Source organism: Heliangelus exortis, chromosome 6 (genome assembly GCF_036169615.1).
Source record: "Heliangelus exortis chromosome 6, bHelExo1.hap1, whole genome shotgun sequence".
Classification (NCBI taxonomy): domain Eukaryota; kingdom Metazoa; phylum Chordata; class Aves; order Apodiformes; family Trochilidae; genus Heliangelus; species Heliangelus exortis.
The window spans coordinates 38,186,810-38,213,624 of NC_092427.1; the positions used below are offsets into that span (position 1 = coordinate 38,186,810).

The 26,815-nt window shown below is 50.1% G+C and overlaps 1 protein-coding gene across 1 annotated transcript in view; it reads right to left on the minus strand.

The window, feature by feature from the left end:
• KLF7 (KLF transcription factor 7) overlaps nt 1-25,733 on the minus strand; it is a 48,398-nt gene extending 22,665 nt beyond the window's left edge. Inside the window, exon 1 of the mRNA XM_071747950.1 lies at nt 25,200-25,733. Coding sequence (XP_071604051.1) covers nt 25,200-25,379 — 180 coding nt within the window. The 5' untranslated portion in view covers nt 25,380-25,733. The remainder of the gene's footprint in view (nt 1-25,199) is intronic.
• Nucleotides 25,734-26,815: the final 1,082 nt, after the last annotated feature.

Consider the following 26,815-nt stretch of genomic DNA (forward strand, 5'->3'; position numbering starts at 1 on the left):
AGACATTCTAACTAAATACTTTTTAGTAACCTCTAAAAACTACTCCTTGGAGAAAACTTTTAGAGATATTAAAAAAGGGATTTTAGGCAAAAAAAAAAAAAAAAATTCAGCCTATGGGAGCTGGTGACCCAACTACATCTCAACCTGGAGACTCCAGCATCTGATCAAGAATCAGAAGCTTCACATAACCAGGTATGGGGAGCAGCTTTCCAATGTGCTTTCCAACAGTCTTTCAGGAATAACCCACACCAGGAGAGGCAATGCTTTTGAATAATTCCTCACATCATGTAATTTGGGCTTTCTGTCCCACTTAGCCTCCACCCAGTGGGCCAGAAACAGGTTTAGGGTTTTAATAAATAGAAGGTTTCCAAAGGAAAGAGCAAGCGCAATCATAAATTAGGGGAGGAAAGGGAAAAAAAAAAAAGGAAAAAGGAAAAAAAGAGAGAGAGAGGGACTCGAGGCCATTAAATGTGATGACAGTGACATGAGATTTCAATAGCTGTGGGATCAGAAAGCTGCATGCTGGCTCAGGGCTGCCCGTGGAGGGGAGGCGAGCAGGAGGTGCTGCTCCTTTAAGGCATCACTACCCCATGACAACAATAGTGGGCCTGACATTTTTTTCCAGCTTCACCATTAATTTTCCATAAAGAGCAGTTTCTCGATGAGCCCTTTTCAGGCAGAGCCTGATGCTTCAGAAACCTGTAATTATTCCTGGCTCCCCCCTCCCGCAGCCATTGCACCTGTGCCATTTCAAGACACCAGCTGGTCATGTCTTGCCTTCTGCCTCTGAAATCCAAAACCAGTGGATCAAGCCCATCTCCCCATAGAGGGGAGAGAGGAGGGGAGGGAGGGGGAACCAACCCAACAAACCACAACTCTGAGAAACACCATAATGAAGGCCCTGCCTCCCTCCCCCCTCAGCATCTCCACCAAGCCAGGAGGGGGAAGAGCAAAGCCCTCCACCACCTCATCTGCATGGCAGACAAAGCCTGGAGAGGGCTGAGGGCCACAGCCCTTCCCTCACCCCCCCCAGGGCCCTACCTGCTGCTGCCTTTGCCAGAGCAGACCATCACTGGCACAAAGGAAGCATCTTTCCCCATCTGCACTGCCCAGCTCCTGCCAAGGACCTCAGGTGACCTTCATTCCTCCTGGCCCAGATCACCCCGGGGTGGGTTGGGATGGGTTCTGGAACCAGCCCTGCTTTCTGCACTCCTGCCCTGCTGCCAAGGACATTTTTAGGTCAGCTAAGCCCACCCCACTGGCCTGAGCTGGAGGAAGCAGTCAGGTTGAGAGCACCAGGGTCCCTGCCCCAGCCCTGTGGGCCTTCAGGAGGGGCAGGAGAGTCCTTTGGCTCCACTCCCACACAGTTATTTGCCAGCGAGCACAACAAAGTGCCAGATTTTGGTTTGGTTTTTTGTGGGAGCTGCAGGATATTGACACTGTCCAGAGAGATATGGAGCCAAACTGCTGGGTTCAGATGATGGTGCACCCCTGGAGATCTAGTTCCACTACCAGCCTGGCAGGAAAATGGTCCAAGGATACCTAAGGCAGGAGTGAGCTGCTCTTGCCATAGTTCTGCTGGATGTTCAGCTTCTCCTTAAGCACTGATGCAAGAGAGGAGGAGCTTTGTGTAACATGAGGTGTGACAAGCCTCTGGTTACTACAGAGGACAGTTACTACACTGCCAGCAACCTGGCAGGTATTAAACCTTCTTACTCAGTGCCTGTGGGATTTACAGCGATAAAGACTCTGGAACTGCAGTGGGAAGGGGCAGACGAGTCCCCCTCGGGTGCACAAGAAGAAGATCCATAACACTGCTGCTTGCTGTCAAGGCAGCTTGGCAAGGTGGGGATAAACAGTGACCCAGGACTTCAACCCCCTGCCCTGATTAACCGGGGTCACCCTCCTTGCCCCCTGCTCCTCCATTTAGCCAGGCCACAGCAGGATGGTTCACGGCTGACAAGGGATAGGATGTGACTTTGTGAGCCCCCAGACACTTGCAGAAAGCCAGCTGGGAAAGGATGGCAACGGCAGAAGCTCTCCCTTTCCCAGCAGAGCCACATTCCCACCACGTGTTTCCTGCCCCCACACCAGCCACTCACTACATCTCCTTGCTCCCCACGCTGTGCTGTCACCTCAGCCCCTGGGGCAGGTGTAGCAGCAGAACACAGGCAGCCTGCACACTGTGACACTTCCACAGGCAGCAGCAGATCCTTCAGACAGCAGGAGACAACCACTGCAGCACTGTCCTACACCTGGTAAGGACCAGCTGCTTGTTAGTCCTTCCAGAGCCTGCAGGAGCACTGGGAAATTCAGTGTCCTTCTGTCACTTCAGAAAGCTCTGACCTCTAAGCTACTGTATTCTTACCTCTGGAGCTTGTCTTACCTGCTAAAAATCAAGATGATTTCCCAAGCACAGTGAGTGTGCTCACCATTACCAAACACGTTGCAGGGGAAACCCAGCATGTGCCTCTCTGTCAGAGCTGTGACAGATGTGCAGCAGAGCTGAGCACTCTGCAGCCAGCAGAAGCCAAGGCAGTTTTGCTGCTCACTGCAACAGGACAAGCCCCAAGACTTCCCAAGTCTTGCAGGTAACTCTGACTCAGACAGACAAAGTTTTAGGATGCTTGTCCAGGCTGCACCTCAGCATATTCAGAATGCAGATCTGAAGGAGCTGGACCCACCACTCATGATTACTCTCCCCCAGAGTAATCCAGCTGGGATCACAGGCATCATCAAGGTGCCAAGGCTCAAGGCAGAGCAGGTACCTGATGCGTCCCCTTCAGAGAATGAGGGGGTAAACACATGCCCATGGGCCAGGGGCCTCTGCAGGGACCCAAGTTTGGCATCTGGGTTGACATCCAGACAGCTCTGGAAAACTGTAATCCCAACCAATGACCCAAACTGGACTCTCAGTGTGCAGGGTAGTAATCAACACTTGCTCCAATGAATTGCATTTGCAGCCCAGTTGTGTATCAGCACTCGACCCATACACACAGGCGTTAGAGAAGCCACAGAAGCACCTGACTGTGCTGTGAAGCCTTCACAGCACTCAAACCCTTGGGCATTCTGCACAGCTAAAGATGTGGCACCAGCAAAGTGCTGCCAAGGGCTAAACAAAGCCTAAACACTTACAATGATCTGGGGACAAACAGCCAGGGAAGGCACCTTATCAGCATGTTCACTGGGTTCCTCTGGTTTCTGGTGCTGAACTATTTTGATGAGCATCTTGATTTTGAGTTTTTTGTAGCAGATCATGGGAAGTTCTCATCCCTCAGTGCCATTTTACTGCAGATATAATTGGACATCAAGCACTGATCTTGGAAGTTATCCAAAACCTAATTAAGAAGCTGGATACTTAGATCAGAATGTGACAGAGAATGAAAATGTCAAATGTGGTTGACAAGCAGGTCTGATCAACTGGCTCTGTTTACAACCCTTGAAAGGATTCTCTTCACGACATAATTTATGTGAGCAAAGCATAATTACACTTGCAGTAGTGAAAGTCAAATTCCAGCCTCCATCCTGACCCTACTGCTTTCCACTGGCACACAAAAAAGGGGGCCTCACCCCTGATTTTGAATAAATTATGAACGTCTCAAGATGGCAAAGGGAAAGAAAGCAACCTGAAGGAAACCCAAAACAATAATTCTGAGCTTAGTGCCACTGCAGCTCACTCAAACTCAGTACCAGGATTTGGTTCTTCAGCAGAACAGCAGAAGCTCTGAGCTATGGTGGCACTTGAATTGCTGATGCCAGAGGCAGAGATGGAACTGGATGTGGTGGGGCAGCCCTGAAGTCAAGAGGAACAAGAGACTCACCTGCCTTCCCCGAAATGCCACCCTATTTTTGTCCCTAACCCTAAAACAGGGTTTGAAAGATGCATCTTCTCCCTCCTGCCAAAAGCCTTCATTACTTCCTGAACAACAACAAAACTCAATACTCTTGCCCATCTCTTCCAAGATTGTCATCTGTTCCCACCCAGCTGCCAAAACCTTCAGCTTTTCCTCTTGGCAACCTCCACTGGCCAGTCGCTGGTTGTCAAAAAGCTGCAGCACATCAGAAGCTTAACATTTGGGACAGCATAAACTAAAAATAATTCCAGTATTAAAGCAAGTAGTTTTGCAAAACACACTGGGGAAAATGGGAAAGCTGCAGCCTGAAATGAATGAATTACAAGAAAAGAAGTTTCAGGCCACTGCGAATGATTTCTGGTGCAAAGGATTTGAGACAAAACTCCACGTGACGTGGCAGCACATCTCTCCTGAGTGTTACACACTTCATTGAGAGGAATAAAAGGCAGATAAACCCACTTTTCAGATCCAAATAAGACACAATGACAGCCAACTTGTGGTAAATATCTGCAGGCACGTCCCTGCCCCCTTCATGTATGTTCATGAGTTAAGGGTGTGCTCAGCAAACAGGCAGTGGCAGAGAGCAGGCACAGAGCCAGCCAGCAAGGATCCTCTGCTAGGAGGATTTTTGTTCTGAGTTTTCCTGTGGCCACTTCCCCACATGCCTCAGCCACCAGGGCAGCCCTCTCTAACACCAGCTGGAAGAGCCTCACCAGAGACTGCAAGGGACCAACCTGTCAGCTCCTGCCCAGGATACAGAGGACTCAGGCCCCTGTGTGCACATCATGATCACAATGCCCTGGGTTCATTTTCCCTCTTGGTCTCAGCCCAAAGAATGAACCTGTAAGGAAATGTTTTCAGCCAGATCAGCCCATTCACTGCTCCTCCTGCACAACAGCACCCCCAGGGAACACTGTCCTACCACCCACCCATGGGGATTTCTCCCTGCCTCTTCTCCACTGTAATATTTTTTTCTCAGAGCACAAAAGCTCCTGAAATCCACACTCAGCAAAGATACATTTTCAGTAAGAAGTCACACAGATTTACTTAAAGGGTAGGATCACTACTTTAACACAAACAGAGTTTCCTGTTGCTCTGGGGTATGATCTCACCAGGGTTACCAAAGACTATTCATCAGCCTCTAAAGCACAAAGGATCAAACCCAACTTTGCCATAAATCAGCAATTTCCACCTGCAGAAATGGGTGGTAAACAAAATGCCTCAAACAGAACTCTGAACCCATAATGCTAACCAAGGACTCACAATTAAGATTTTTTTTCCCAAAAAATAGTGAAACATAAGTATACCTTACCTAACAGGTATTCTTTTAGATGGACAAGCCAAATTTCTTCACTATTTGGGCTCTAAGCATTGGGAATTTCATTACACTGGCTGTGAGATATTGAACAAAGGACTGCAGCTAAGCATGCCTGAATTTGATAGGCATCTAGATTTAAAAAAAAAAAAAAAAAAAAAAAAAAAAAAAGGATGAAAGAAATTTGCAAACACAGAAGCAGGGGTTTGGAGGGCTTCTGTTGTTTTTTGACTGTTTAATAAAGGCAGAAAAAAATACCTACAACCAGTCACAACAACAAAAAATAGTACCAGTGTCAGCAAAGGATTAAGGATGGCCCAATAAAGAATGCAAAAGTGCTGGCAGCCCATTGTGCTGATACCAAAATATGATCACACCCACGTGTGCTTGTGCACCAGCACGTGCCCTGCAGACCCCACAGCCAGCAGCTGCACAATGACCACTGTGAGACATTATATATATAGTACCTCTGCTTCAAAATCTCTCCAAAGAGATCACTTATTGCTATCACAACTTTGGATGGCCTGGCTAGTGGCCCTCCCTGCAAACTTTTCTCCAAACTTCATCCAGTGTGCAGTTAACTTAACCTCTTGCTGACGGGTTTGGAAGCTGCTTTAATTTAGGATTACAGGCAGCAAACAGGCACAATCAGCTCCTCAAAGTGCCTGCCCTGACTCCCACTGAAATCAAAGGCTGAGGTTCAAAGCCTGCCCCAGAGTGTGGTAAACTCCTCACAGGAAATGGATGTGGGAGAGGAGCACTGATGGCTGAGGAACCTACAAAGCAGAGCAACATTTCAGGTCTCCATCCTCAATTAAGATTCAGCTGTACTGCAGTGGGGTTACACAGCAGAACTGGATGCCTTGTAATTACTCTGGATAGGATCATGAATGAAAAAATGTCCTCTTCAGATATGCTTCATTAGCATTCAGAGATAGCTGAACATTTCCTGCTCAGCAGCTGACGTGATCCATGTGTGCCCGAGCACCATGAGCTCCTTAAATCAAACCTGGAGAGGAGATGTGATCAATACTCTGATACATGGGCACCTTCAGAAGAATCCTCTGAGCCATCTCTGCTGCTCTGACCTAAAAACATGACAAACAAAACACCAAAATCCTACCCCACAAAAGGTGCAGGCCCTCAGATCCTGACTTTGCAGGGTCAAGGTTTTTGTGCAGCAGCTCCTCTATCTCTGGTGCCCATTCATCAATCACATCTCCTGGCTCAGAAAACCCTTTGTGCCTCCTCTTTTGTATTATTTTTGGCTGTGGGTAGGAAGAGGTGGGGACCTGTCCGGGAAACAGGAAGCAGGAGGAAGGGGGAGAATGTGTTGCAGAGTAAGGACAAAACAAACAAACAGAGAAAGAATAAAAGAGGAATTTACACCATTTCTAAACAATAATAAGCAGACAGGACCTAAGCCTGCCCCCAGCCACGTGGGGAGCAGTGGGCTGTCTGGGTGAAGTTTGCATTTACCCTGAGCACAGCAACTGCCTGAGCACGTTTGCAAAAAGCTGCTTTTTTTCTTCTTTTTTTTTTTTTTTTTTTTTTTTAAATCGCTCACGAAATTTGATTATCTCAGAGGAGCAAGAAGATGCACGTGCTACTGTGATAAATATGCCAGTCTGGGCAAGGAAGAAGACAACAGACTTCAGTCTCACTGTTGCTCTGAGAATAAAAAAAAAAAACAACCACCACCTCAGAGCAGAAACAAAGCGATGGGAAGCACAACCGGATTCTCAGCTGGGGTAAATCAGCCCAGAGCAGCCCTGATTTCACAGTTCCTGTTTACATCAGCTGAGGACCCTGCCAACACTCCAGCTCCATGGAATCCTGCTCTTGATTAGCACCATTTAACTCTGTGGCTTACGTGAAACTGAACCCAACACGTCCTCAGCCGGCTGGAGATGGTTATTTTATAGTACAGATCCACTTTATGAGGACCAACACGACCAAGTGGAAAAATGGGAAAAATTTAAAAACAACACCAACTTCAGACATCATGATATTTGGATTTGTTTCATTTTTGCTCTCTTTTTTTTTTTTTATTTGGGCAGACTGATGGAGGTTATTCTCACATGCCTGCCACTTCTAGGCCAGTGTTTTCATGCACAGAAACAAATTCAGGTAAATTCACCTCTCACCCAGAAGCCAGGTGCCCTCCCAAGGATGCTCCCTTACAGCCAAGGCTGTTTTTCCATTGCTTTGCTCTCCTACACAGCTCTGCCAAGGTGCTTGTTCCAAAGCTCCATCCACCAGGGCCTTTGGTCAGCCTGAGATCTCCCAGGCAGTGCACTCAGGCTGCTATAAAAGCAGTGCAGTCCTCTTTAAAAGCAGTGTGCTAGAGCACAGTGCTAAAACACCTGCCAGTATTGGCCCAAGCCCTCAGACACAACCCAGGGGCAGCTGAGGAGACCTGTACCCCCAAAATGCACCAGACCAAACGCAGAGGAGATCTGGCAAGGCCTTTGGTAGAGATTACCAGCAACTCAAGGGGCGCTGCCAGAGCTGGATGAGACACTGCTCCCTGCCTGGTGGCAGGACCACGAGACCAGGCTGGTGTCAGGCTGGCTTCCAGCAGGGCATGGGAAGCTGGAGAGATCCCATGAAGAGCCTTTTCTTGACCTGAGACAGCAGAGCAGGTGGGATCTCCAGCTGCTGGGAGTCAGCACACCTCTGTGAGCCAAGTCCACAGCCACGGCTCCCACCCGGGCTCCCCTGCTTCAGTGCTGTTGGCTGTGGGCACCCACCCAGTTGTTATGGGTTTTAATATGCTGCAATATGAAAGTGCTATTTCAGGGCAAAGTTATTAATAGCAAAGCAGCCAGAAAATAGCCTAGAAGGAATGCAATGTCTTGGTGTTCCTGGAAGATAGCGACAACTTCCCACCATCTGAGCAGCCACCAGGGTTAATTCAAGATGTTTCTGGGCACAGGACTTGGCTGTGGTTAGAGCAGGTAACTCAGTGACAGGCCATGACAGCTCTTCACAGAAATGCCCTGTCTGGGCACCTGCAGAGAGCACGAGGCAGAAGGGCCCACGGGGCAGGACTTGGTTACTCTAAGCAGGCTGATGAAAGGCAGAGGCTGGGAGGTGTGATGGAGCAGCAGCAGCAACCAGCCAGGAGAAGCTCTACTCCTCCTGGAGAAGGTGGAAGAGAGGACAGGCCCTAACTGAGCCCTGCTCAGGAGCCTGCCTGGCTCCAGGACTTCAGAGAGGCTCCTGTTTTCAGCCTCTCTTCCCTTACAAGCACCCTCTCCTCGTTTCTTCACTCTGCATCTCCTCAGCAACAGTGTTTACGTGTGCAGTCAGAGCAACTCACTCTCCTTTTCATACTCGATCTGAAGCCTCCTGTTTCTGCTGGCAAAACAGCCCTACTGGAGAATACTCTGCAAAACCACCAGACCCTGCCCGAAGTTTATGCTGACACCTTTCCCCCTAAAATTAATTTTGAGGGTTCCCCAATTAAGTTCAGGTGAACAAAGCCTCTCAGCACCACCAGACAAAAGCAGCTCTCTGCTGGAGAGGCTTTCAGCATCCCTCCTGCCTGCATCCTCGCTGTGCAGCACCTCTCTCCGAGGTCCTCAGATTTCCAGCCCCATCCCTAAGCATCCTCCTTGAGCCAACCGAAGGAAACTCGACACTGCATCTTTCCCCAAGGCCAAAAAGGCCTAAATTATGATGATGATGATGATGATGCTGGGAATGGGAAGGTGTCACGTTACTGGCCCGACCACAGACAAAGGGGCAGGGACAGCTCCAGCTCAAGACAGAACATGGGCTGCAGGGAACTGTGGTCCCTCAGCACTCCTCCAGAAAGGAAGCAAACAAAACCCACTTACCAACAAGGGAAAGAGGAAAGGTATTATAGTTATTATAAACCCAACAGTGGACATGCTACCTGGCAGATTTGCAACACCCCCCCCCCAAAAAAAAATGTAGTTCGTTTACCTTAAGTGTCCTATTTTCCCCGATTTCCCTTTCCCCCTCTCTTTAAGCCTATCCAGCATCTCCAGAGATAAGCCTGCCTTTGTAGGCTGGCTGGATACTGCTCCTTCCCTCTATTGTCTCCCGGAGTTGGGATGGAAGTCTCCAATGTCACAGCTCGGGAGACTGCAGCCAGGCTCTCTTGGCTTGGCTTGTGGGAAGGGGAAGAGCAGGAACTGAGGGGGAACAGCCCTCTCCTGCTGCAGGAGGGGCTCCTCTTCTCCAGGGGACAACCAATCCTCCCTGGCACCCTGTTTAGCATCAACACTGCTCAACTACAGCTGCTTTTAGTACCCCCCTCCCCAAAGGGGGAGCCTGTTGCCAGCTATCGTTGTCTTTAACAATCCCTGCAACAGCTGAACACAAGCATCACATCCCCCCGAGCACGAATCACAGCTTCCAGGAGCCGCAGCTTCATCCTTGTTATAAACATCCCAAGGTAACCTTTACGCCACACCAGAGGCCACAGCCCGAGCTGCAGGCAACATTCCTGGGAGCCACTTCTCCTGCCAGCTCTGCTCCTCAAGCACTTGTGCTTCCCGAGTGGCTGCCTGGTATTAGAGCTGAAACAAAATGCCCAAATGCCTTGTGGTGGGCAGGGCTGCTTCAGACCCAACAGCCCAGGAGCTGGGACCCAGAACTGGAGAGAAATGTGCTCCAAGCCGTGCTGGCAGCCTGGCCACTCAGGACACATTTTTCCAGGCATCACCTGTGCCTTGGTTGCTCCCCGAGTCCCTGCTGGACATAGCACAGTGCTTTGGAACCCCCGGGCTCTGCACAGAGGTGTCCCCACCATCACCAGAGCAAGGTTCAGGGGTTTTCCTCCCTTTCAGATGTCTCTAAGCCTGCCCTGCTCCCGGGCTGGTGACACCTGTCAAAGCAGCACGATGTCAACCTGACCCTGCAAGCCCCTGAGTGCCCCCAGGCACCTCCTGACAAGCCTGCTAATGTGTCCCTTCCCTGCCACCAGTAATGGTGCATTCCTGGAAGCCAAAACTGCACTGAAAGTCCTCTTTGTGAGAGCTAAGAGCTCTCTTTGCCTCCCACCATTTTTACTCATAAATATAATATCAAGGTGATCGTGTTCTCCTCGGACTACTCGGTGTTCTGTAAGTAAAACCTGCAATTGGCAATTTATCAGATGGAAAAATAAAAGCCACATTTAGATTCTCCCTACACTTAAAAATGACCACGTGCAGCCTCTGAATCAGACTGATCTTCTTAACAAGGTCACGAGTATCAGCCGGGAGGAGGGAACAAAACCACCCTGCACATGTTTTTCCTTCTACACTGCTTTCTTACTGATGTTTTGCTCACTTTCTAAGCAAAGAGGAAGCCTCTCCTGTTCCCGTCACCCTGTGTTTATCCACATTCCAGCAGCTCTCCAAGAGCAAGCACATGGTCCTCACCACAGCACATTTTGGAACCTGAGGCATGTCCAGCTCTGAGTGGGAGTGAGGTGGGAGCCCTGGGAGCAGCAGTGATAGAGCAGCAGATGGTGGGACACCACAGAACCTTCTGAAAGCCTCGCTCCTGCTGGCTCAGACAAAAAACACAACACAGCTTTGCCCGGCCTAAGGACTGGAAAATGCAGAGCCTCAGGAGTCAGAATAAATCCTCCCAGATGTCCCTGGTGACAAAGCAGCCTGATGTGATCAATACAGCAGCATCATTAACACTGCACTCGGGTACCCGAGGACAGTCATGTGCTCCTCGCACAAAGCATCTCTTACCCTTTCCATGCAAGCTGCTTTGTTTTTTCTGGGAGAGCTCTGCCTCCTTGGTATTAAGCTCAGGTGGAATCCCAGAAACAGTGGGTGCATTAGGGCCTTCTCAAAAAGAAATTTTAATGACCTTAAGATTCCTATCTTCAGGCTTTTTTTGAAGATCCTTTCTTTCAGGAGGCGGGTGCAGACACATAGATGGTGGTGGTTACCAACAGAAGGCATGCCTTCATGATTAGCAGTTTTGGTGAAATGATCATGAGGATCAGGGGCTAGGTGCCTCTGGATTCAAACAGAAGCAATGGCAGCAAAAGGGTCTAAGCTGCTGCAGGTCCTGAGCCCCAGGCAGTCACGGCCCTTCCGCGCTTGGCTCTCGACACGCGCAGTTGCAGACTTCTCACCAGAGAAGTGTGGTGCTGCTCCAGAGATGCTGGCACAGAGTCCTCCCCGGAATGGGTGCTGCACAAGTGTCTAGACAGACTAAAATTAAAAAAGGAACGGATTACACGACACTGCCCACTGTCTGCAAAGCAGGGTGAGATTCTCAGGAGGAGTAAATCCCCAGCACCACAACCGCGGCTTGTGGAGTCCTCTTCATTTACACCGAGCGAGGATCCGGCCCAGCAAAATATTCCTCTGTCAAGTCTGCAGCCAAAAATTCCCCCACTAGACCACATTCCACCAGTTTAACTGCCAGGGAGGACAATTGCAGAAGGAATTTAATTAAAATGGAGATCAGGGAGCTGGTATCCTTTTCTAGCTCTGCTCTTCACTTCCTCTCTCCAGCAACCGAGTGCTTGGGTGTCCCAGTTTCCCAGCCTGGAAAAACGGGCAGGCTGCAGCTTCCCTGCTGGCTGAGGGCACTCAGTGGCTCTGAAGCATCTGATCTGCTCAAAGCCCAACCACCAGCAAATCAAACAGACAGCTGAATGCTCAGAAACCTCTGGGTCTTGGATTAAAGGGGGATGTGGTTTTTCCTCTGCTGAAACAGCTCTGCCATTGCTCTTCGAAAATCTGGGATTCAAGCAGGCAACTTGCAAGCGTTGCTTCCAGGAGTGAAGGTGTCACATCCCCTGATGTATTGGGGTAGTGATGGGGATTTTTGCTGCTCCAGACAGCAGGAATTCAGCAGCACAGCTCCTGGAACTGCACTAGAGGTAGCACAGAGGGTACTGCCTTCCTACCATTTCCTCATTCATGCTTTATTTCTGAACTTTGACTTTCCTACAGATTAACATCTGGATGGGTGAGGGATCTTCTGCATTCCTCTCCATTTTCAGCTCTCCCAGGAGGTCACAGCTACCCTGCTCTTCCTGACACTACCACCACCACGCCAGTTTTCAGCCCCACCTTTTTATTCACATTTTTTAGGCCCTTCAAAATGCTGAGATCTTCCACAACTCGCCGTCGACAGCCAGCTCAGAACCAGCTACCACCAAGCCAAGTCAGCAGCACCGATCTGGCTTCCTGCTATTTAAAGTCTGATCTGCTTTGCTACATTTAAAAAAAAAAAAAAAAAAAAAAAATTGGCATAAAATTTTTTGTTTCCGTTTACTCTGATGGATTCGCATCCCTCCCTACAAAAACATGCCTAATAAAAACAAATTCCTTATTTCTAAGGAAACTGACAAAAAGCTCTCATTGTGAAGAAAAGCAGGGAAAAGGGCTTATGGAGGAAATGCTAAATTTTTTTTTGTGAGGCAGTACATAAAGGAAGCCGTGAAGGGGCAGGAAACAAATCCAATAAATCCCTGAGATTGAATTTGGAAAAAGACAAAACAATGCATTCATGGAAGAAACAGCAACACAACTGCAGGCTCACTACAAAGCAGTAAGGCTGAAAAGAGACCTGGAACAGATAAAACACAAGAGAAGGCCAATCCAGCTTGGAGGACACGTTCTTAGCATCTGATACACAGGAAAACTGGAAGAAAAACAGTGATGGAAATAATGACAACACTGAAAGGGACATTCACATTTATTACTATTTATCACGTCTGTTGCACAGTCAGTGCTGTAATACCCAGTCAACGAGCAGGGGTCTCACTTCATATTTCAATAAAATATTTATCTACTACTCTAGATAAAATATGAAGAAAGGAAAAAGTGCCCCAGGCCCTGCAGTTATGAACAGGGTGAACCCAAACAAAGCAATGGACTTGCACACAGAGAAGAGAGAGAATATGGGAGGGAGTTGGACTCAGGCAGGAGAAAGAACAGCCTGTTCAATGTTCCTCCCCAAAACAAGGGTTTAGCAAATGCTTCCAAGGAAAGCAGGGCCTGACCACAGCTGCCTTTCAAATGGGGCTGAGAAGACAATAAGAAATGGCACCTGGGCAGAAGAATCTCATCCTCTAACAGTGATAACTTCTGAGCCTGTTTCCAGACCCCATCTATTTATCTGCACAGTTAATTGCTGCTGGATGGAAGCAGTGACTGAAAGTGCCTTTTCTTCACATGTACCCTGCTCTTGAACCTCATTTGCCTTCACAATCAGCCAGTCAGACCCCCTTGCCCGTGTGTGCACACACAGGGACTCTTCATGACTCACTTTTACACTACAGCTTTTTGACATCATTAACGCAGCTCTCAAAGAGGAATTACTTACAGAAGCAGATTTTAAGGTCAAAACGGGCTGTTCTGAAAATTTAGTGTGACCCCTGGCTGACACAGCCCATGGAATTACACAGAAGGCTTCTCCAGACACACATTTACACCCACTCCCAGCCTCGTTTCCACTGCTGGATACGAGAGCCCCAGGGTAAATCAGAATGGGATCCATCCTTCTTCCCATGCACCGAGACTGCTCAGCAATGTCTCTCATCTGTCTCCATTCCACAGATGGGTATTGCTGTCCTGGGGGAAGCAATGCTCACACCAGACATCATTCCACCTGGCAGTCTTGGGGAGAGCCCTCAGAATGTCTTTTCTTCCTCTCTCACACCCACATTTTCTTCATTCGAAAAACCAAAAGAAAGCAAACCATGCTACATCCTTTGTCTTACACAGGGCAGCTCGAGACCTCCCACTCTTTCACAGAAAGAAAATTTCTTTCTGGAGCAGTTTCCATTATTTATTAGCTGAAGGTGGGGGCAGAAATGGTATTTACAGGATGCCTAAGGCCACGCTCACTGCAAAACCGAAATAAACCAGTATAGCGAGGGCACAACTTAGTGTCCCTGTTGTGTGACATTTTAAAAAATGCACTGTCTCGTTATGGCTCTCGAGAACAACTCCTCCTGTGGAAATACACGTGGAAATCCATTTGTGAGAGCCATCCAGCAGCAGTATTGTTTTAATCAGATCATTACAACGGGCGTGCTGGTTCTTGCCCACATCCCGATATTTATTCCACATCCTGACAAGACCTGGGGTTTGTCAAGCCCACTCTCCTGCAAGGTGCCAAGTGACTCTGGGGACACTGGGCCAGTGTAAATCCATGTGTCATCACTGTCAGTCTGGCAGATCTGCACCGCTTTGCATCAGCCCAGGATCTGACTCACTGCCTGATCTGCACTCCTCAGCGTGACGTGGGTACCGCTCTACCCATCCAGGAAGAGAAGCAGCATTCAGGACTGAATGTCAAAGGTTTCCTTGACCTTTCCCACTTAAGGAAAAGGAAAGGAGGCAGAAATTCCTGTCTTACACCACAGTGCAGCAACATCTGGCCAGAGATGCAACTTGCTCAAACAAAAGACTGCCTGGATTACAAGGCCTTGCAGCTGGTACAGCTCTGGCTGCACAAAGATGGTCCCTGTGAGGCAGCCCCAGTGAGGAGAAGGCTTCAGCCCAGGGCATCCACTCCAGTGTTGAGCCTGACAGGCACTCAAACTTGGAAGATGAGCATTTAGCATTTTCTAAAAGTCACGTGGGATCTGGGAGTAAGAAACCACCCACGCCTTTTGCTCTCCCTCAAACGTGTTCTTCCAAGAAACGTAACAGTAATTTTTATGTTGAAAAAAGAAATCCCAGTGCAGCCCTTGAGGGGTCTGGGCACCTCCTGGCATTCTTGGCACTGGAGGCAGAGGTGTCAGCCTGCGTCTGGAAGGTGTAATCAATGGGAGGAGCAGCAAAGCTCCTCCTGACCTTCACTGCAGACTCCAACACCAGGAGACTCATCCTCTCTAGAAAAAATAACCTTGTGGATCAAATCAGGCCCTTCTGTTTTCAAATGCTGCATACAACAACCTCTCTTTTCACTTCACAGAACACAGAGGATGGGTGCCAGTGAGAGAAGTCTGTGCTGGTTTGCCACATGGAACACTACGCCAGGTGACATCCACTTACCCTGGAATTCTCCAGACTGCAGGAGAAGCACCTTACATGCTCTTTCCCTGCGTCACATCAGCACTTAGAGCAGCCTGCCCCTTCTTCCAAGCTACCAGAGACCTCTGAAACTGGAAGTGCTTCCTTCCTCTGGTCTCATCAGACAGAAAGATCTCTTTCTCTCACTACCTGACTGCCATCCCCAACATGTTTCTTAAAGCTCCAACTCCCAGAGGCTTCTGGTTCCATCAGAACCACCTCTCCCAGCACTGAAACACAAGCTCCTGGTTTCCTCAGCTCAGCAGACAAGTGTGATTTTAGACTTCCCCAAAAGATCAGAAACCAGGAACAAACAGAAGGGACAGGCATCTTGCTAAGAACCCGGTGTGCAGCAACCTTCAGATGTTCAGGACCACTCCGAGGTGCTGGCACAGCTGGGGGAGGGCTGTGACACTAAAGTCAACCAGGACAGCAGCATGAGATGGAGACAGAAAAGAGCTACTTAGCCCACACTGGCTGTATTCTTAAACTAAGTCAGTCCACAGCCCTTTGCTTCTCCCCTGTTATTTTTAAAGGTGGACACATTTAAAAGTAAAAGCAAGAGACACCCAAGTCCCTCCCTATCTGATCTGGTCACTCACGAGGAAGGTTTCCTTTAGCCAGCACAGATTTTCCATGGAGCAGCAAAGGCAGCCTCCCCGCTGTCCACGTGTCGGAAACAAAGGCACTGCTGGGCTGATGCTTTCCATATGAAACACCCCATCCCATCTTTCTGCTCCCTCCCTCCTTTCCATACTTTCATTACTCACACAGCAGCTGTAGCAGCTCGTGGATGAGTGGAATGTTTTCTTCGGAGCAGAATAAATTTTCTAACAAATCAAAAATGTGGCTGCACCCTCTTGTGCATCTGGTGCACCAACACACCTTGCCAGACCCCTCGTTGATAACGTTGACAACAAAGCCAAAGGTGTTATCCAAACACTAAGAACAGGGATGGAAAGCAGGACTGCTTGGAACATCTCCACCAAACATCATCGGAAAGGAAGGAAAGGAAGGAAAGGAAGGAAAGGAAGGAAAGGAAGGAAAGGAAGGAAAGGAAGGAAAGGAAGGAAAGGAAGGAAAGGAAGGAAAGGAAGGAAAGGAAGGAAAGGAAGGAAAGGAAGGAAAGCAAGGAAAGCAAGGAAAGCAAGGAAAGCAAGGAAAGCAAGGAAAGCAAGGAAAGCAAGGAAAGCAAGGAAAGCAAGGAAAGGAAGGAAAGGAAGGAAAGGAAGGAAAGCAAGGAAAGGAAGGAAAGGAAGGAAAGCAAGGAAAGCAAGGAAAGCAAGGAAAGCAAGGAAAGCAAGGAAAGCAAGGAAAGCAAGGAAAGCAAGGAAAGCAAGGAAAGCAAGGAAAGCAAGGAAAGCAAGGAAAGCAAGGAAAGCAAGGAAAGCAAGGAAAGCAAGGAAAGCAAGGAAAGCAAGGAAAGCAAGGAAAGCAAGGAAAGCAAGGAAAGCAAGGAAAGCAAGGAAAGCAAGGAAAGCAAGGAAAGCAAGGAAAGCAAGGAAAGCAAGGAAAGCAAGGAAAGCAAGAAAAAAACCTTTCTGTCCAATCTGAAGTGTTTTATTAGAATATATTGGTTTTGGAGCCACCACCACATCACACACTGCAAGATCCACGATGTCCCATCTGGAAGGGCAGACCTGAAGCAAGCAAAGCAGCAGCTCAAACCTGGGTCTCTAACCTCACACCTCAGTGCTGTGATGTGGCCAATGTCCACTCTGGGTGTAGAAAACAAGCAGGGAGCAGCACCTCTCTACCCACTGAACATTTCTGGCCAGGGCCTTTGCTTGCTGGAACCCTGGTTTTCCACCAGACCCTGGTGCAGGACAAAGGCAGGTGACTCAAGGCAGTCCCCCACCAACACAAAGCAACCCAGCCCAACACCAATTCCCCCCCTGGCCTGGAGCAAAGACAAATCAGCAGAAATTGCAAATGCTTATGAAGGCACAGAACTTTCCTTCTGCTTGCAAATGAACATTGCCCACTCAGGAGTCAGGATTAAAACCAAATGCCTAACAGCACAGTGGCCCATTAGTAGTGAAAGCAGCTTTTAAATCTAATTTACTTGTCATGCTGCACGCATTTCCCTCACCACACAATCCAAACAAACAGTCATTTTCACTTTGATTTCCAGTCACTTTCCCCCAGTTGCACGGGAAGCACACTGCAAAGGCAGCAGGTGGGCAAGACAATCCTCTCCAAAAGACACAAACGCTGCTCCCAGGGCTTTTTTTTTTTTTTTTTAATTAAATAGATGGAGACGCTTCCATTGATTGCAGCTTCTGTCAAAGCTCGTTGGTTTACAAAGGTCCATCAGGGTCAGACCTCAGCCCTACCCCAGCACCCCTTTAAAACTGACCTTGGGAAGCTGTGGGGTTAAGGGCAGGATTTTTAAGGCAGGACACTAATTGGGGTGCCTCGGAAGGACCTCTCACAAGCCAGCATCCTTCTCCTTCACAGCCTTGCCCATCAATCACCCTGTCTCCCCAAGCTCTCCCAGGTCACTCCCTGCTTCTCTCTGCTGTGCAGAGCAGGAGCTGCTGATCCCCATGCCCAGTGGCTGGGAAATCACCAAGGGGATGGGGACATGGTCTGTAAGCACCGTGTTCACAGCCACCACGAGGCTTCAGTCAGTGTGCCTGCTGGACCTGCAGCAAGCATCAACACACAGGCTGTGAGTAAACGACTCAGGCTCGTTAGTGTGCGTGCAGGAGAAGACACCACGTGCATCTTAATAGTGCTCCAAACAATAATGGATGTCAGGAACACATGGCTGCACCCAGCAGAAATGCTGTGGGCTGGGAAGGATCCTTCAGGGGTAAGGAGAGGGAGACAGCAGGCACCTGCTTTGAAAGGGTTAAAGAGCAACAGAGAAGCTTAATATATCAGAGCTGATATATTAAACCTTTTGAACAACAACAAAAAAGCCTCAACAAAAACCAGCCCATGCCTTCCCGCCCAACCTTCCTGCACTCAACCCCAACACCTCTTAAAAGCCTAGAGGAGGGGTGAAAACCCTGCTACTCACAGGCTGTCCCCCAGGCAACACAGTGACCTCTGGGCAGGGGGCCTGAAGCTTACCTTCCAGATCCTGGCTTTCATTTTTCTGCCCCCCCACGGGCAGGGCAGGGTTTGGGGGGTCAGCTTCCGAGGGGGTGGCTGGCTGCCCCCCTCCCCACAGCCCGACACAACCTCCTCCTGCCCCAGCCCACAGCACCAACCCTGGCAGCAGCCCTGGCAGAACAAAAGAGCTGCCAACCAACTCATCCTGCGACCCAAGAACTGAGAAGCAAAGATTCGGTGTCCTGATGAAATCCGAGCCTCCTAACTAGCTCCGGAGCATACATGCTGAAAGGATTCCTCCTGAGAAGGGAAGGGAGACATGAACCCTGCTCTGAAAGGCAGCCTGACCACCCGAGCTGCCTGGCAGCCTTCCTCCCAGAGCAGGGGTGGCAAATGCAGCCACACACGAGCTTATTTTGGTGTACACACCTATCCCTGCACTGCCAGCTTGCAGAGTGCCACCACAGCGGCCTCTCCGGAATGCTGCTGCCATCAAGCAGCTCTTGGAAAACCCAGCTTTTTTATCCTTGAGAATAAAAGACAATAAAACAAATCCTCAGTGGCTCAGAGGCAAGGAAAGCAGAAAGGACATAAAAATAAAATAAAAAAATACCTCCCCCTCCATGACTTTAATAACAATCTGAGTGCCTTGGAAACCAGGCACGGGATTTTTTTAACACAAAGTGGCACTACTGGGACCAGACAATGCCAAGAGAACACCAAACTCTTCCACTCAGAACTCATGCAGTGCCTGCCAAGACTGAAACCTATGGAAGAAACCCGGGATAGGTTTCTCACCTCCCACAGCAGGGGAATATACCTGCACAACATCTGCACTCCAAACCTCTTCTCCACCCAGGAAAATCTGGGAGGAGGGGAGGCTCTTTCCCTGGCAGGTTTTGTTTGTTTGTTTGCTACAGAACCAGCTGAACCCTGCAGTTCAAGTGAATTCCAATTCATTTGGACCAAGCACTCAGGACCACAAAGAGGACCTGTGGGGAGAAGAAATTCAGCAGTCCAGGTGGGTGGTTCCTGCAGCTAGAGCCTGAAAGCCACCACAACAATGGCACCCCCAGCTCCTCAGTGTTGCTGGGAGTTTGGAAATAGGCAACAAGGTAAGGGAATGGGCAGGAGACACCTCAGAGTCCAGGGACACAGCAAGGAAAGTAAGAGGGACTCAGCACCATTCTTGAAAACACCTTTATTAGCTACTAATAGGGTTAGAATTCAGGTTTACCATCAAAAGGAAACTTGCTGTTAATTACAGTAGCTATGGTAACTTCTGATGAGGTTTTGAACGTGATGATCAAAAGCCTACAATTTCTCCTTCCCCTCTGCAGAATGTGACCAACTCGACAGGAGGTGAGGTGTACTATTACAGACCAAACACCAACACTGCCCAGCCAGCAAGCAAAATCTCTTTTTTTTTATAAGGACAATCAGACTCAAGGTTGTTCACCTGCAGCCAGAGCATCACAGAGAAGCAGCTTCCTTCTCACACCCCTATAACCTTTCCCAACACACAATGTTTCTCATTTGACAAGGACCCCAAAAAACCAAAACAGTCTCCAGAAAATACCATTTGCCTCCAGCCTGGGAAGCTCAAGTGTGAAATTACTGTGTGGAACTGCAGACCTTCTGCCACTTCCCCATGGGAGTATCTATGTACCACCACTGTTCTGTAGCCTGCTCTGATCTACACACTGCCCGTTCACAGGACATACAGAACCATGGGCTTGGGGGTTAAAGCATCCCAAACAAACAATATTTTCCAGCTGAGTACCCACATTATGGTTGTGCACTGCCTGAAGGTATTTACCGTGTTTCAAAACCACTTGACACAAGTCAGGCACATAATCAGCTATTTAAGACCCAACACGTGGATCCCTTTCATCACGCCAAGAAACAGTCAGTTGTAACAACAGATTCTGTAAGGAAGGAATCCTGAGACAATGGAGACATCAATTTTGTCTTTCACCTCCTCCCATCAGGTGCCAGGAGTCTGCTTTCAGCACGGGGAGCAAGCAGAGAGCCTGCAGGTGTAAAGGGACCAGCACTCTGGAATAGGCTGCCTGACACACGTGGCTGTTCTTGGAAGTCAACCATTCCTGCAAGTTATTCTCCAGAGGCATGATGTACTATAAGCACTTAAGAAATGTGTTACACTGTGACTGGAACCAAGATGAAACAGCAATATTAAGAGATGGTTTAGTTTATGTAGTGGCCAACTATGCCATTAAACTGGAACAATGGAGACGATGGGGAGGCAGGAATGTTCTCCAGTGTGATTTATGCCTTTCCAGTAGCAGTGGAAATTTTTCCTATAGGCCTGAAAATGACCCCGTCTGCCAAGCAGAAGCCAGCCTGAAGATGTAAGGGTTCTGCTAGATTGGTCACCTTGGGATACTCCACTCTCACACAGCACGGGGATCTCCAAGCCCTCTGCCACAAAGGGTCAGCCCTCAGCATCCCAGCCCCCACAGACCATGCCCCTGCATCCTTGCTGTCAGTCTCTTCAGAAAGGGGGAGACTGAGACTTGAAGACTCGATTAAAAATACGCAAGGAAGGCTCTAGGGCAGCGTCAGGAGCGAAACAAAGGCTGCCTTGATCTTTTGCTGTACAGGAAACGTGCATCTCCCTTGGAAAGGTCATTGTTTGCTGCAGCCCAGAGCAAAGGGGTCAGCCCAGCCAGGAGGAAATGTTCAGGAGCAATTGTTACCCAGCAAACGATAATACACTGTTGCCACCTCGGTCCTGATGGGTTGGACCCGAAGCCAGGCGTGGGAAAGAAAGGCTGCCTCCTATCTGAGAGGAAGGCACCTCGGTCCTCTGCTGGTTCTATAGCCACACAGGTGGTGACCCTGTGCCTCTGCTGCTCTTTGTGCTCTGACACTGCACAACTGCCACGCTGGAGGCACAGCCCAGGCAGAGTGTGGGCTCAGAGCTCAAAAGGTCTCCTGATCAGACCACTTCCCCACACCAGGATGGCCCAGCTCGAGTCCTCCAAGGGACCCCTGGAGAAGGAGCAGAGGGGTGATTCGAAATGTCACCCCCCAAGAGAAGACACGGCTGGCTACAAAAGATGCCTCCTGCTCACTGATCTTTTAATGTCCCCCCCATTTGACATTGTGAAGGCCCAGCAGAAGAACAGCCTGAAGCCCCACCACCTCCATCCCTTGCCCGATGCTCAGCCCGGCACAGGGAGAGCAGGACCACGTGCAGCTGCACAGGCTTGGCTCCTCACAGTCACCTCCCTCAAGAACAGCCTCCCACCCACCCACCCACCCACTTCCTTCCTCTGCAGAGCAGCAAAGCTCTCCTCAGCCCAGCACCCTCCCTCTCTCCCTCCCAGCAGCCTGGTTCCAGTCTTGGAGATGCCACATCAGAGAGCCTAACGTGGCCAGAGGCCCTCCTGCCCCACCCCAGCAGGTGCTGGAGCCTCTCTCTGCCCTGCTCCTGAACTGCAGAGTCAGCTGGCAGGGACAGAGAGCAAGCACCACGCTTCAGAGGCAGCAGGAGCACCAGGCAGAGACACAGAGATGCACCAGCCAGCTGATGGGCAGCGAGCACCTCGCCTTCCAGCACAGAGCACACCTCTTCCTTCTACCTCAGTGCTCCCCCGTGGCTCAGCGCTGCTGGAGGAGCCAAACAAAGACTCCAAAGTTATCTCCCTCCTGATGAAGCTGTGCTACAAATTACTCCTTAGACCTGACCTTCCCACTCCAAGAAAAAGCCCTCCTTGACCTCGAAAGTGCTGTGCCTGAAGGAGTACACCCAGATCTGACACGCTGAAGCTAAGCTTTTGCTGCCTGGAAAACAAAACCTCCCTTCCTAGTGTGTTTTAAAATAACATGAAACACATCACGGATTAGGCTCCAGCTTCCACTTAGATATTTCCACTTTTACAATGTAAACTATGTCCAGGGTAGAGTGAGAAGGGTTTTTCTGTTTGTTTTGGGTTTTTTGGTGCTTTTTTTCCTCCTCAAAAAGAAGGCTACACAAGAGCCAACAATCTCTTCCTACACAAAATCTGTTTTGCTTTGTACATATCCCTGGGTTGCTCCCATTCAACTCCATCTGACAGAAGCACAGATACCAAACGTGCTCACAGTTCTCTTGTGGTGGGAAGGAAAGAGGGGAGAGAAGATCAGCTGACTGCATGCAAGCGTGCAGCAACCTGCCTGAGCTGTGTTTCACCAGCAGAAACACCAGAAACTGCCCTTTGCCAGCAGCTACCAAAGCGTGGTCCAGGCTCAGGAGAGAAGGAAGACAGGGCTGTGGCAACACTTCCACCCCAAGGCACCCTCTGATTGTCACTGGGGCAAGTGCATCTGTTGCAGTGCCACAGCAGGCACTGTTCCTGGGAGCAGGAACTGGCAGGGAATAACCTCTCCATATCAAGCAGTAGTAGTGCTACTCACAAACGGGCTCACGATGTGACGAGGAAGCTCGCTCTTGACCCACAAAACTACTTCCCCCTTTTCAAGAGACTCTGAGGCAACCTCCTCGGGGTGCTGCCTTGCTGCTGGGAGAAGCAGTGCTCTGGAGCCTCTGTGGAGCTCGGGTACAGCACCAGAGAGCTCTTCCTGGGAGCAGAGACAAGACCCATTCAAAGTGTTTTCACTCAGAATTAAAGCTGCTGCTCCGCAACCCCGACGCTTCCCGCAGGGATCACTCACTGCCCTATTAGCTCTCTGCCCTGGGGTCTCCACTGCAGCCTGACAGGTTGAAAGGGTCCCTTTCGAACCCAACACACACACACACACACACACACACACACACACACACACACACACACACACACACACACACATACCCTTTGTCCCCGAGCTGCTACGGTTTGCCTGAAATAAACAGCCTCCCAATCCCCGGGCAGAGCAGCAAGGGATCCGGAATGCTGGAATGGGGTCTGTGTGTCAGTGGGTCTGCCAAGCCCGCGTGGCAGCCTGCTCTGCACACCCAGCCTCGGCTGCTCCCACCTCTCACACAACACTTTTGCTCCCTCCTGTTTGCGAGGAGAGCCCTGGCAGCAACAGGGCTATGAAACCAGAGGGTAAATACAGGATGCATTATGAAACGCCGGGGACGGGCTGGAGGATCCGAGGGGAAATAAGGGGGAAAACGTCATAAATTATTTTCAACTTCTCTTTTCAAACATCCGTGGATGTTCGAGGTGTTCGAGCAGAGGAGTGTGAGCTTTAAATGCCCCAGTAGTAAGAGCGGGCTTGGATAGCTACATTGTACTGGCTAAATCAAACCACTGCTCTTCCAGGCATAAAAGCAGGCAGCAGGAGAGAGCATCACACACAGCACTGCCCAGAGCACGCTGGCTATGGCAACAGATTAGCTCGCCTTGGACTCTCTGCACTCTGACTAACAGGCACCTGAATATGCAACCAATTCAACAGCAGTGATGCTACAGAGTTAATTATTTTTTTTTTTAACGCAACGATATTAACCTCTTCGGTTTAATTGGCATGCTACACATATAAAAGGAAAGCAGATGTGACCACCGCGGATGTGCGAGCTGAATATTAACAAAAAAGCATCCCATCCCCTCCCCCCCCCCGAGGATAAAACAAAGTTGGATCGGTCGTTTTGCAAATTAAATCCTGCATGTGTTCAGCTGTCACTGAACCTCCCGTTTAGGCACACAAAGCTGAAACCAGGACGATTTTACTGGGGCAAACCTTTCAGAACCCAGCTGGATGACAATGCCACAGCCTCACCATCCACACGCCTCCCCACACAGCTTCTGAGGGAAAACAAACGAATATCCCAAAAACTGTCCCTCCTGGAGACCCAGCAGGCACTGCCCTCACACCAGCCACAGCTCAGGTGAGGTGAAACCAGCTGCTGGTTATTCCTGCAGCCACAGTGCCACATGTCAGCCCAGCCACACTCTCTGCTCCTACCCACCAGTGGGTTTCGCTTTTGGTTGGGTTTCCTCATTTATTTTTTCTATTTATTCCTTTCAAAGAGACACAGTTTCGCCTGACACACCACCTCTGCCAGAAAACCACATCCAGAAAGGGGACCACCTCACCAGGTCCTGCCATAAGAAGGAATCCTGCCTGTCCTTTGCCCTCAGCATCCCATCTACCTGACAACTACACATCTCCCATAGCTCATTTTACACCACTCTTTTCTCTCTAACCCACCCTTCCCCTTGGTCTTATTTATTCATGCCACCAGTCGTCATTTTAATGCATTCACAGTGCTTGATTTCCATCCCTAAAAGCACCCTAATTCTGCCTGCCTGTTAATGCTACCAGCCTCAGAACACGCTGGTTTCCTGGAACCAGCCTGAGGCATCATTGTTTGAAGAAACAGCAAGAAGTGTGTGCTTCTCCCCACCTTCTAAAAAGAAAAAAAAAATTTAAAATAAGTCACCTCTCTAGTTACAGAATTCAGCCTAAAAGCTTTTGCTGGTGCTTCCACGCACCTGCCCACCTCCCATCTTTGCTTTAAGCTACGATTTTTATTGACATCTACTAATTACCTGAAAATAAGAACAGATCTATTCCGTTTCCACCAGCTGCCAGTTGTTAGCACTGGCTGGAAGTGATCAGCCTTGCTTAAGAGAACGACAATGACAACAACAACAAAAATCTAAGCTCAAAAATAAAATAAAAAGAGTCGTCATCATAAAAACAAAACCCTGAAGAATGTCACCGGGTCTCAGGTGCTGCCGGGTGTGCTCAGAAAGGACTGAAGGCAGGCAGATCAGAATGGACTGCACAGTTTGTCATGGCAAAAAAAACACATTTAAAGGTTTAACCACGCGGATAAAAAAAAAAAATATAGAACCACCAAAACCAAAAAAAAAAAAACCAAAAAACCAACCCTAAATTAAAGAACAAAAATAAAATAAAGTCAGAAATGCAGCCCCAGTGCATCGACTGTCTGCACTTAAGAGATTTACAGGAGAAATTTAAATGATTCACCTGCTGCCAGTTTTCCTCCAAGGATGGCAAAGCTGAGAAGTAGCCGGTGTCGTGGACAAGCTGGAGTTCCTGGAATATACTATAACTAGCCAAGACATCCATGCTGCTGCTGAGCAAGACCCTTTCTTTCTGCTTTTGTGTGTGTTTGTTTGCTCGGGTGGGGGGGTTGTTTTTGATCATAAAAAAAAAAAAAAAAAGGAGGAGGAAAATCAACCAATGATAGATCCAGCGTCCCTTTTGCTTTGTTTTGTTTCAGTCACACTTTTTTTAAAAAAAAAAAAAAAAAAAAAAAAAAGGAGAAAGGGTCAGCACGGAGGGACAGCGAGGGCCGGGGGCCGGGCCGAGGAAGACGAGCACCCCGCGGCCTCCGCACCGGGGCACGTCCCCGCCGCCGCCGCGCACCGCGGCCATGCGCGATGGCGACCGCCCGCCCCCTCCCCTCTATCTTTTGGGGACCCGGCGTTTCCCCCCCCCCTCCCCGTTCTCCTCTCACCCTCCCTCGGCAGACCCGGCCCGGTTCCCCTCGCTCCCTCACACACATCCACATCCAGCATCCCCCCCCTTCCCTCCCCTCCTCCCGCCTCAGCCGCCTCACGGCCGCACGGCCACGCCCCCCCGCGCGCCCAGCCACTCCGGCAGCGCGTGACCATGTAAGGCCAACGGCGGGGCGGGAGGGGCGGGGCTGCGCGGGTGGATTGACGGCACTCTCCACCAATGGCGAGGCAGAGGGGAGGATCGCGGCTCTCCCATTGGTCAGCTCCTCCCGACGCTCCCGCCTCCTACCCGCCCGCCCGCCAGGCGGCGCGCGGAGAGCTATTTTTAGGGCGCTATATAAAGGGGCGGCGGAGAGCGCGGCCGCGGCAGAGCGTGGAGCGCTGAGGGGAGGAGCGGGAGTCCTGCGGGGCTCGGCCGGCTGCGCCGCTCCTCCTACCGCTGTCGGACGAAAAATGCCGCGTCCGAGACTTGCGGGGAGGCTCAGCCGCGCCGTCCCTTCCGTCCCCACGCTGAAGGGGTCACGCAGCCGCTCAGCCCCCCCATCCCCCTGTTTCCCGCCCTTCCCCCAGCAAAGCTTTTCCTGCCGGCCACCTGTGACTGAAAAGATGCACGGACGAGGGGTTGGAAGGAGGCAGCTCCCCCTCCTCCCGGCACGGGCTGTCACCGGCACCTCCGTGTGGGACGGGAGCATCTCTGGTGGCTTCCGACCAGGGTTGTGTGGGAGCTGAGCCCTCCCTGTGACACGGGGGTTGCCTCAGGGATGTGCTCTGTGACCTTAAATGGTCACTGCGGGGCTGAGCTTCCTCAAAACTGCTCTGGCACCCCGCACCGCTGCCTCTCTGCTCCTGCAGGGGCTGCAGAGCTGCGTGTGCTGGTGGGAAGGTGATGGGGAGGTTCCAGCAGCAGCAATGTTCTCTCTGCTCTCTTTGCCCTGCAGTCCCCATCCATCGCGTAGCCAGGGCCATAGCTACCGGGCTGCTGGGCAAACGTCTCCCCAGGGGTCTCTGCTGGTGGGTTCTGGTCAGCTGTGTGGCTTGGACTGGCTGTCAGGCCATGCCAGTGCTGCCTGGGGTTGTTAAGCTGCCTGGGCTCAGGGCAATCGCACCACACATTTCTTGCTC